This window comes from Cnephaeus nilssonii (assembly GCF_951640355.1).
Source record: "Cnephaeus nilssonii genome assembly, chromosome: 6".
NCBI lineage: Eukaryota > Metazoa > Chordata > Mammalia > Chiroptera > Vespertilionidae > Cnephaeus > Cnephaeus nilssonii.
In genome coordinates, this window is record NC_137077.1 from 58401566 (window position 1) to 58414349 (window position 12784).

General features: G+C 33.3%; 1 protein-coding gene across 2 annotated transcripts in view; it reads left to right on the plus strand.

The window, feature by feature from the left end:
• Positions 1-12784, plus strand: part of USP15 (ubiquitin specific peptidase 15) — a 103449-nt gene that overhangs the window by 28742 nt on the left and 61923 nt on the right. Inside the window, exon 6 of one of the 2 annotated variants that reach the window (XM_079775915.1) lies at positions 11607-11693. The exons of the other annotated variant lie outside the window; for it this stretch is intronic. Coding sequence (XP_079632041.1) covers positions 11607-11693 — 87 coding nt within the window. The remainder of the gene's footprint in view (positions 1-11606; positions 11694-12784) is intronic. 2 annotated transcript variants of the gene reach the window in all.

Below are 12784 nucleotides of genomic sequence, written 5' to 3' on the forward strand. Positions count from 1 at the left end.
TTTAGAATATGAAAGCACAAGTAGAGATACATGAGTATAAGAATTGCTTTTCATAGTAAATGAGGGCTGAAAAAAAAATTAGAAATCTTTTTAAACATTTTTTTAAACTGTGGTAAGATCTATCCTCTAAACAATTTTTTAACAGTGTTGTTAAATATAGGCATATTGTTGTACAGCAGATTTTTAGAATTTATTCATTTTGTACAACTGAAACTTTATTCCTGTTGAACACTAACTTTCCATTTCTTCCTTCCCCCAGCAACTACCATTTTACTTTGTTTCCATGAGTTTTACTAGTTTAGATACATCATATAATTAGAATTATGGAATATTTGTCCTTCTGCGAAGTTAATTTTACCTAGCATAATATCCCCCAGGCTTATCCATGTTATCTCACAGGGAAGGGTTTTCTTTCCTTTTTAAGACTGAATAGTATTCCATTCTCTGTGTATATCACATTTTCTTTATCCATTCATTTGTTGATGGAAATTTAGGTTGTTTCCATATTTTAGCTATTGTGAATTGTACTGCAATGAACAAGGGGGTGCAGATATTTCTTCAATATACTGGTTTTGGTTCTTCTGGATATATACCCAGAAGTTAGATTTCTGGATCATATTGTATTTCTATTTTTAATTTTTTAAGGAACCTTCATACAGTTTTCCATAGCAGCTGCATTATTTTACATTTTCACCAACAGCATACAAGGATTCTAATTTCTCCACATCCTGTTAGCACTTATTTTTTGTTCTTTTGATAATGGTATGAGGAGTTAATCCTGTGGTTTTGATTTGCATTTCTACTATGATTACTGATATTGAGCATCTTTTCATATACCTGTTGACCATTTGTATGCCTTCTTTGGAGAAATGTCTACTCGAGTCATAGGAGCATTTTTTGATCTGTTATTTGGTTTTTAGCTATTGAATTGTAGGGGTTCCTTATGTGTTTTTGATATTAACTCTTTATCAGGTATGTGGTATAAAGATTTAAAAATAAAGCCTGAATCCATAAAACTTCTAGAAGAAACCTTAAGGCAAATGCTTCATGACATTGGTCTAGGAAGTGATTTCTTGATTATGACACCAAAAGCATAGGCACAAAAGTAATAATAGATGGGACTATATCAAACTAAAAAGTTTTTCCACATTAAAAGAAACAATCAAGCCCTGGATGATGCAGCTCAGTTGGTTGTAACATCATTGGGTGCACCGAAGGGTTGCTGGTTCAATTCCCAATCAGGGCACAATGCCAAGGTTGCAGACTCAATCCCTAATCGGGGCACATAACAGGAGGCAACCAATTAATGTTTCTCTCTCATATTGATGTTTCTCTCTGTCTCCCCCTTTCCTTTCCTCTCTCTGTAAAATTTTAAAAAAAAATTTTTTTTAAAGAAAGAAACAATTAACATAGTGAAAAGATAATATACAGGATAGGAAAAATATTTTGAATGGTTTTAGAATTATCAGTTCCTCACTCCATTATCAAAAACACTTTGGACATGGCTGATGTGGCTCAGTGTTTGAGCATCAAACTATGAACCAAGCGGTTGCAGTTCGAAACACATTGGTGTTTCTTTCTCTCTCTCTCTCTCTCTCTCTCTCTCTCTCTCTCTCTCTCTCTCTCCCTCCCTCCCTCCCTCCCTCCCTCCCTCCCTCCCTCCCTCCCTCCCTCCCTTCCTCTCTGAAATCAGTAAAGATATATTAACACACACACACACACACACACACACACACACACACACACACACTCTTAGGGCTAGTTATATATTTTTTAATGTTTTTATTGACTTGTGAGAGAAATATCTATTGGTGCCTCCTGCATGCTCCTTATTGGGGATGGATCCTGCAACTCAGACATGTGCCCTGACCAGGAATTGATACATGGGAGGAGGCTCAACGAACTGAGCTACACCAGCCGGGACAGGGCTAGTTGTATTTTAATATTCAGATTTCTTATACCTTTGACGAGATCGGGCGCGTTCAGGGTGGTATGGCCGTAGACTCTTATACCTTTGAGGAGAAAATATGGTACATATGTCTCCTATTATTTTATATTTCAGTAGAGTCCAGGGGTATCTGTCATAATCAAACATATTAATATTTAGCAAATATTTACACTGGATAGGATAACTAAAAACTATAAATATCCTCATATTGGTTAGATTACCCTCAAATGAATTGTGAAATTTTTTTTTAAGTTTTCAGAGATTTGGGAATTCCAGGTTTTTTAATAAGAGATTGTTGACCTGTATTTTAAAATGCTTAAAATAATGACTCTTCAATAAGTTAATGATAATTTTTGTATTTGCTAACCTAGTAAATAAAAGAGAAGAATGATCTGGTACTTAATTTTCTTCAAACTAAAATGCACCTTTAATGAATGGTTCTCTACCTTTTTTATCTTGTGTAAAGTTGTTCTATTTAAATTTCATGAGAATGTGCCTGAGTATATTACAATTTATTTTTACTCCACTTAGTTGCATATAATACAAGGGTAGAACTTAATATGAGAAGATTATAAAAGCACATAGAATTGTGTAGATTTTTTGATTGATGAAGTTTTAGAAGTTAGGAATAATTTCTTTGTGAATATTCACATTTAGTCTCTAGATTAGAACTAGTATTGTTCTTTGCTAGTTTATCTTTAGATTGTTATATGTGTTTTACTAGAGGCCTGGTGCATGGATTCTTACACCGGTGGGGTCCCTCGCCTGGCCTGTGCCCTCTCGCAATCCGGGACCCCTCCGGGGATGTCAGACTGCTGGTTTCGGCTCGATCCCCACAGGCCAGGCCAAGGGACCCCACATTATAATTAGATAATAATTATGTACAATCCTATATAATAAAAGTGTAGTATGCAAATTGTCTCCTCGACTGGGAGTTCGACCAGGGGGCAAGGCTGGCCGGGGGAAGGAAGGGAGGCCCCGGCCGGCAGCTGCTAGGGACCCTACTAGTTCACAAATTTCATGCACTGGGCTTCTAATTTGTATATATAATTGCTGTAAATTAACTGTATAAGTGGATGTAGAAATAGTAAATAAAAGTATTTAATTTAAAATTATTAAAATACATATTAGGAAACATCATGTATTTCATTTTAACAAAAATTATGCTGATACTTTTTAAGTATAAGCATGATACTCTCTGCTTCCTTGGAACATTAGTAGATTTAGTTATGACTGTTTTGTTTTGGTACTAAAGAGGTATAGATTACAGAAAATGCACTTAAAATTTTCTATGAAAGTATACAAATTTGTTACCAATTTTAACCTTGTTCAAATACTGGAGGGAGGGAATTAAATGATTTTGATTTGAGGTTGTTGAGAGGATGGCTCAAGAGCAAGTTTTTCATTCATTTTCATTCATTCATACTTAGATTTTTTAAATTAATATCTTTAATTTGCCGAAACTGGTTTGGCTCAGTGGATAGAGCGTTGGCCTGCGGACTCAAGGGTCCCAGGTTCTATTCCGGTCAAGGGCATGTACCTTGGTTGCGGGCACATCTCAGTAGGGGCTGTGCAAGAGGCAGCTGATCGATGTTTCTCTCTCATCGATGTTTCTAACTCTCTATCCCTCTCTCTTCCTCTCTGTAAAAAATCAATAAAAATTATATTTTTTAAAAAAAAATTTAAAAATAATAATATCTTTAATTTGAAATACAACCTATGAGCCATAAATCTAGGGTAATATCCCCAAACCTTCAATGTTTTGTCATTTTAAAAGACATTTTGAATTTTTATAAATTTCCCCACACATTATCTCCTTTAATCTTGTTGTTATTATTCCCATTAAGAAAAAGACATTTGTGACTTTTTCTGAGAATGTAAAGTTTGAGGTAATGGTACCAACAAATCCGCCTTGGATGCAGTTAAAGATAAGAAACCAAAACTGGGAGTGTAGTGAGAACTGTAGGTATGGAGTTATATTCCAAGAAGTGAGAAACGTAAGCATGTATGAATTATTAAATAAAACATGTAATAAACTATATGTTAAACCTTAAAAGATGTCTCTAAATAATGATATATGACAAAAAGATCAAGTAGAATAATCTTAAAGGTTAAGGAAAATTTGGATTATATTTTGTCCTAGAGGCTAAGGGAAAAAGAGCTTCTAGAAGAAAGGGAATGGTCAGCAGTACTGAATGTTGCAGAGATTGGAGGAAGAACAGAAGAAATGCAATGTATTTGACAAGTGGAGACAGCATAATGGAAATAAGTAGATTATAGCGAAGGAGGGGATAAGTACTGTAGTAGAGAATGGAACAACTCACATAAATCATTCATAATGAAAGGTACTGAAAGAAGAAAGATAATCAAGGTGGTACTTGGTTGGAAAGGCAGGATTCTTGGAGAGGAAAAGTACATATAAATTATTTTGTTAATTAAATATACACATCCTTTCCTAGGTATTTGATATCTAAAGATAAAGGCATCATAATAATGTTAGAATGAAGTTCCTATATACTGCTATTTATCATAAACTGTTTTTCCCCGGTTATTTTTAGTTGTCCTAACTCCATATCCTTTTTGGAAATGCTTGTGTTTGTACATAAATACACTCCCTATAACTCTGTACTTTGAGATTTCTCAATTTAACATTCATCAAGATCTTGAGTGGATATGCAGATTTTCCTTTGAAATGCTGAAAGTGCACATTGACTAATTATATATCTTTCCTTCATCTAAACACTGTACCTACTTGCTTTTGTGGAAAGATAATGTATAATCTAGTACCCTGTCTCCAAGTTTTACCAAAGAGAGCATGGTAACAGTCAAGTTCATTAACTATTTGATTCAAATATATAAAGGCCATTTCCAAATTTAATTGCAGTTAGAAAATTTAGACAGTCTGTTCATCATAAATGAATGTAATTTAAGTGTGTAGTTCTCAGATAGATGCTTGATACTCACAGGTTCTCACAAATAATTATTGAGTATTTTATTTCTTCCTTTTTCTCCTGGTTTGATCCAAAAAGGAATTGAGCAACTTACAGTAACACATGTAAGTCAAAGTTAACTATAGGAATAGATACAGAAATCAGGACAAGTGGAAAATAAGCATATTTACATATTGAAGCCAGAGAAGAATTTAGTTAACAAGAGCAGTAGGGGCTTTTGAAGCTATTAAAATTAATCTGCAAATGTATGGGGTTTTTTTTGTTTGTTTGTTTGTTTGTTTTTAAGATCCTGATTCAAACCAATTGGAGGAGAAAATATACTTTTGAGAAAATTGGTATAAAATTGAACATGAACTGAGTATTAGATTGGGACCAACAGTAGTATAAAATAAAAAATCTCTTACCATTTAGCCAGTGTCGACCCGTGAACCAGTTCACTGTTCAATTCCGGTTGTGGGCTTGGTCCCTGATGGGGGGCTGTACCTGAGGCAGCCAATCATTGATTCTCTGTCATCATTGATGTTTCTAACTCTTTCTCCCTCTCCCTTCCTCTCTGAAATCAATTTAAAAAATTGTTTTTAAATCTCTTACCTATTAGGGATGTGTACTGTAGTATTCACAGGTGAAATTATGAATGTCTGAGATTTGCTTTAAAATAGTCCAGCAAAAACATGGGGAAAGGGACACTGAGGAAATGATAGATAAAACAAGAATGACAGAACGTTAATTCCTGAAGCTGAGTGACTGATACTAAGTACATGAGAGCTTGTGTATGTTTGGAAATTGAAGTTGAAAATAAAAATGAATGGTAGTTTTGGTTCTGAGATTCATAATGGCTAAAGAAAAGTAATTTTAGTTTTCATAGTAGAATATTTTATGTTATAAATGCCATAATTAGCAGTCAAAATAAGGAATAAGAAATAATGTTATGCCCTTGCCAGTGTGGTTCAGTTAGAGTTGTTTGGAGCGTTGTCCTGTATACCAAAAGGTTGTGGGTTTGGTTCCCTGTCAGGGCACATACCTAAATTGCGATTTGAACCCTGGTTGGGGCATACAGAAGGAAACGATGTTTTCTCACATTGATATCTCTCTCTCTCTCTCTCTCTCTCTCTCTCTCTCTCTCTCTCTCTCTCTCTCTCTCTCTCTCTCCACACTCTCTAAAATCTGAACATAACCTCAGGTGAGGATTTAGAAGAGAAAAAAAAAGTCCTAGTTGATTTTGCTCAGTGGTTAGAGGATAGGCCCACACACTGAAGGGTCTCGGGTTTGATTCTGGCCAAAGGCATGTACCTCAGTTGCAGGCCAATCCTGGGCACTGGTTGAGGCAGGTGCAGGAGGCAACCAATCCATGTGTGCCTCTCACATCGATGTTTCTCTCTCTCTCTGTCTCTCTGTCTGTCTGTCTCTCTCTCTCTCCCTCCCTCCCTCCCTCCCTCCCTCCCTTCCTCCCTCCCTCCTTCCTTCTTCAAGTCATTGGAAAAAATATCCTCAGTTGAGGATTAAAAAAAAAAAGAGCAAAGTTTAAGGTTGCTCTTGTTTTTTTAAAGGTAATTTATGTTTTATAGTGTTAAATTTTACAAAGTTGAGTTTATGTCAGATTTGAAAGTAATTATTAAAATCTTTGTTTTGCTATGTCAACTTTCAGACTTGACTTTTCTATATTTTGGTTGCTCAATATGGTATTAGATTTTCTAATGTATTAAATATTCAGTTAATTTATCAAGAATAAGCTCTTTTTCTGTTAGTCAGAAGTTTAACTTAGTCTTAATTGCATGATTTTCATTGTAACATTGGAATAGGGAAATTCTAATACTGCGTTCAGTTGTAAGGGATAAAGTTTAATTTTCTCTCTTTATAAAATTATTTTAGCTATGTTGATGTTTTACCTTTTTCTGTCTTATTTAAGAGATAAGTCACTGCCTTATGTTACATCTGCCTCAGTCTATCAAAAATTAGTTTAACACAAGGTTAGTTAAATTTAGTATCTATGACTTAATATCTATGTGTAATATTCTAAACGTTTTTCTCTTCTTTTTAGAAAGCCACTAGAGCAAAGTTGCTAATGAACAGTGTAATATCCAAATTACATCAATGGAAGAGAGCTAAAGGGCTCAGGTTATAATGCACAGACTGACTAGTCAACCCCTAAAAAAACACACCACAATGTTAACTAGATTGGGCTATGTGTAATCTAGGTCAGAAGTTGGAAATCAGAATAGATTAAGTGGTCAATAATGTCTGTAACAGCACTTAAAAAGTATTTTAAAATTACCTGTGGACCACATCCATTCTTCCCTTTCTAATCTCCATGCTATTTAAGGGCAATCTCTCCAGTGAAGTTGTTTATTCCAATGCTTCCTAGACCTTGTTTTTTCTCTTACTGTCTTTTCTCTCCTATCTATACAAATGCCTTGCATACTGCCACAATACAGTAGATACTCAAATAATACTCATTCATTCTTTGTTTCTTGTCTAGAATCATCTTTCCCAAGCCTATAAATGTAAATAAACCTCTCCCATCTTTTTTTAAAGCCATAAACTTCCCCCAAATATGATTCTTTAATTTTTCTTTTGATAGCCAATTTCTTTAAAAAGTAAAATTTCTTACTACCCATTCAAAATTTAACAAAGTCCTTATTTTACTTTTTTTGTAACTTAGTTTATTTGACCTCTCTTTAAAACTTATTTTTAGTAACTATATTCTAAAAAATTTATCTTCATTTGAATCTATTACACTCCAGTTTTTCAAGCACTATTTTTACCTCTCTAACCAATCCTCTGGCTGGCTGGCTCTCTTCCTATCCTGGGCTGCTATGTTTGGTTGTACAGGTTGTATACTACACAGATCTTGAGGGTATTGTTCACATTGTAATATATGTAAAAGGCCCTCCTTGGCACTGTGCATTATACAACTTCACTGAATATACGCAGCATCTCTTCTCACACTTTAAATGCATTAATATTCCACACATTTCCATCTGAGGACCTCTCTTTTCATACCATAATAGGCTCTCAAAATCAATGGATGGACTCTATGCTAATCCTGTTTTTTAGCTCAAACTGACACTGATATGCCTTTCCATATTTTTAACCTAGAGCTCTCTGCTGGATTTCATATTTTTCCCTAAAAGTCAGGTAGAGCTCACAATGTCAGATTGAACTTAAAATCTTTTTAACCCATGTTCTTCCATCCTCTCAACCTAAACTATCCATATCCTATATTCTTTATTTCAGGTACCATCTGAGAGCCATCTTGAGTTCTTCCTTTAACCTTATTTCTTTTATTTAATTAGTCAACTAGTCTTACAGATTCTGCCTCCTAACCCAAAGTTTTCAAATGTTTTGATCTTGGTACCCCCTTATATTAAAAGTTATTAAGGACCCAAAGAACTTTTGTCATATGTGTTATATCTATTGATGCCTGTATTTTAGAAATTAAAAATAAATGTTTATTTATTTATAAATAATATTACACTATTATATATTGACATAAGTAATATTTTGTGAAAATAACTTTTCTAAAACAAAAGATGTACTGAGAACAATAGAATTATTCTAAATTTTTGCTAAATTCTCTTCAGTGCTTCTGCATTGAATTTATTGTGATATATTGTTTGTGTAAATTCAGCATTACTCAAATATATAGCTAGAACAGGGAGGAGGTTTTTTTTTTGATAGTTGATACCACGTCAGAACTCAGCCCATGGTGGTTTAATGATGAAAGGTTAATTGTGATGTGGAATCTGATATCATGTCAGTGAACTTTTTATTCTGTTACATTGAAATCTGTCATGTATAACTTCATGCAGTGGAAAATTTTGATCACTGAATTTTACAGGTATTCCAAATGTTGACATAAATTATTATACAGTTTTTTTTAATTACACTTGTTAAAACATCACCAGTTTTAGTGAGAAAACTTTTAAGTAGTAGGAAGCTATCAAGCTCAAGTTTTGTTTCCCTTAAAGTAACAGGCTCCCTTCATGTATTTTTGAGAAAATGTCTGTCAGATAGCCTTTTATGTAAAAGAGTGAAAAGAGTGGATAGTTCACTTGAAATTCAGATAAATGTCTTTTTTCTCATGACAACCACGTTCAGTATGTAGCAGGTGTGCTTTATGAACTTTCTGATTTATTACTCAATATTAAAAGAAGTTTAATTAGGGTCATGGTTTAATAAAATCAGTAATTTTTATTTTTCAACATAGATATTCTTAAGTGAAACCATATTTTCTAGTGTAAGCATGGGGGTGTGGTGAAGAATATAATGATTCTAGTACATGGTTTGGTGCTAATGTGTTAGCAGTTTTACCCATCATTGTTTTTAAGCTGTCGGTGCAAATATCCACCCAGTAAAAGGGATCAAATAACTACATAAATAACACTTTGGTATTATTATGGAAATAGTTTTGACCTCATACATGGGCACCCTGAAAGGATCTTAGAGTCCCTTAAGGGACCATGGACTGTACTAACACAACTGGATAAAATCCAAATTCCTTCATAGAACATAAAAGGTCCTATGTTATCATACCTACCTTACTAACTTCTACTCCTATCACTATATACTTACTCTTTCATTCAAGCTGAATTTATTTATCCCCTATAAACATCATAATATCTACAGTTCCATGCATTTGCATGTGCTGTTCTATTACCTGGAATATTCTCACTTTCATTTCCATCCTACACCTCCATCTGTGCATGTCATTTAAAAATTGCTGCATATTACTACCCACAAAAATTTTATAGTTAGTTATAATTTTAAATTTTGTCATAGAATTTATACTGTTTTACAGTTATTTTGCTTATGTATTATTTTCTACCATTAATTTGTGAGCTGTTTGTGGTCAGGAAGAGCTCTGTCTTTAAACTCCTAGTACTTGCCAAGGGTGACGTTTTAGTAATCATTTAATCAATGTTTGAATGATTTAATGAATTTCATAAAAACTTATAATACTATCCTTAGGTAGAGTTGCTGATGAACAGTAAAAAGGCCCCAGATGGGCAGAAAAAGAAAATAATATACGGAGTGGGGCAAAAGTAGGTTTACAGTTGTGAGTACACAAAACAAGTTTATTCTTATATTTTTATTCATTAATTATTGTATTATTTTTCATACAACTGTAAGCCTACTTTTGCCCCACTCCGTATATTATTTTCTTTTTCTGCCCATCTGAGGCCTTTTTACTGTTTTGCCCTGCCCTATATATGTGTCTCAGCCACTTTATTGGATGACAGAATATATCTTTATTTCCATAATTTTTGCTGTAAGTAAAATTCAAGGGAACATTTCAGTTTATATCTCTGAAAAGTTGTAATGAATTAAATTATAGTCAAATGGGTCGCATTTTCAAAAATTAACCTCCTTTAATTTATTATGCCTCAATGTCTAATAAATTTAGTTTTTTCCTAATTTAGCATTCTTAACATGAAGGGGGAAATGCCATGATATTCCCATATTTTTATTAATATTTTAAAACTAGTATGCTTTAGAATACTAGGACTACAAAATTACCTTTTAAATAGGTTCTCTACTTTGTTTTATATTAAAATTGGGTTGGTCATATTTTGTATCTTGAGCTTAGTAAAATAAAATCTTGTAAGAGTCTCCTGTTAGAAAGGCACCTAATTCTCACTTAATGTAACCTACCTATGAACAGCCTGTATCAACAAAAAGAACCTCCTTTAAAATGAAGAAAAAAATTTACCAAGATTTTATAATATATAAAACTTCAAAAGTTAAATTAAAATGTCTGTATGTAAGAAATTTTATTACCCACCATTTATTCTGCAGTTATGTAGATTTAGTGAAATCCAGATTACTAAAAGCTAGTTTTATAGATTATACTTTCCTGCATATTGACCATTTCATTGTTCATTAGCATCTGCGTAGAGGAAGTAAAATAATTTTTAAAAGTAATCACATTGAACCTCACTAATTTAGAATTTATGATGATTGAGATACTAGACTGAAAGGTATCTTTTTACAGACTATAGGCTAGATGTTGCCAGTAAATTAAAGTTGTTTATAAAATTAAAACAAATTAAATCTTTCATAGACCTTTAAGTACTTTATAATGGAATTGTTGATTATAAATTATGCTTTTAAAGCATTTTATTTGATTAAGAGCTAGTAATTAATTAAAAGCTAATAACTGAGACTTCTCCACAAAGATTCTGAATTAGTGAGGTCTGTAACATATAGTCAGATTTATGTCTTTTCTTTTTTTGCAGAGATAGCTGCCCAAAAATTACTTTTGGGGATTATGTTTTGAATTCTTATGCTATTCAATCCATGGTGGCATTCTAACTTGAGACACAAGTGGTTTTATTTACATACTTCCTTAAAAAATAATATTTTAATTCCATGGATTTAAGCAAATTGTTGATTGTAAAATATTCATAATGATTACCTGAAGTAGAAATTAGTGTTATTGGGTTAGTACATCTATAAGAGTAATATCAAGTTGCATATTTATTTCATAAATTTCTTTTGAAAGTAGTTCCCTTTGTACCATTATTTTTATATAAAAGAATACATTGGAAATTGAAAACCAAAATATATATAGTGATTTTGCTCATGAATTTCTTTTCCAGCATTCATTTACTACATACATTATCATCTGTTGGTTCTTTTCTTTATTTCATAATTAATTTCAAAATTCAGCATTTTTTATCTAATTTAACATTTTCATATTTTTAAAGGTCCCCAGGTGCATCCAATTTTTCAACTTTACCAAAGATCTCTCCTTCATCTCTATCAAATAATTATAACAACATCAACAACAGAAAGTAAGCACTGAATCTTAAAAACTCTTTGTTTAATTGATCGCCCTATTGTGGTTGCAAAAATTCTCTTGTATCCAAAATTTAGGATAAAAGTCTTAATGCACTAATTGAATTTTTAAAAATTACTGGTCGGATTTTCTAGGAGTAACTTCACAGGAAAGAACACACAGTTACAACCCTTTGCTTGATATAATACTACAGTAATTTACTAAAAGTGAAATAAAGCACTTTTAAAATTTTACATTGTAAATACAGAAATCTGTTAGATTTACATTCTAATACATAGAAATTTGTTAGAATTCAGTTTTTTAGAAAGTATAAATTTCAGATGTCATTTTAGAACTAAATATGTAATCACCTACAATCCTCATATAATAAAAAGCTAATATGCAAATCGACCAAACAGCAGAACGACAGGTCGCTATGATGCGCACTGACCACCAGGGGCCAGATGCTCAATGCAGGAGCTGCCACCGATTGGTCAGTGCACTCCCACAGGGGGAGGGCCACCCAGCCAGAAGCCGGGCTCACGGCTGGCGAGCACAGCAGCGGTGGTGGAGCCTCGAGCCTCTCCAACCTCCGAGGCAGCACTAAGGATCCCCCGAGGGCTCCCGGACTGAGAGAGGGCGCAGGCCAGGTTGAGGGACCCCCCTGAATGCATGAATTTCATGCACCGGGCCTCTATTATATAAATAGTATTTTTAAAAAGTGTGTATCAGTGATTCTCAACTGTAAAGCACACATGTTTTTACGTTTATTATAAAAAGGCAATCCATGTTTCTTTAAAAAGTTCAGAGAAACAGTTCCCTTGCCCCATCCTGAATAATATTTAGAATCTTGGAATTTGTAAAAGTTAGTGGAATTGTGTGCTCTATTAAAAATAACTTGGACTTCACCAGATCATCTGATATGGGTGTATGACCTTGAAAATTGGCATTGTTTTTATATTCTAGAAAAGGATAAAAAGAAAGCTTTTATTTTAATTAGTCCATTCAAATTATAGGAAGAACTTTAATCCAGACATGATTATCCTTTTTCATTTCTTGGCTATATACATTGTGGTTTATATATTAGGTTAACAGTATTTAGGTAGT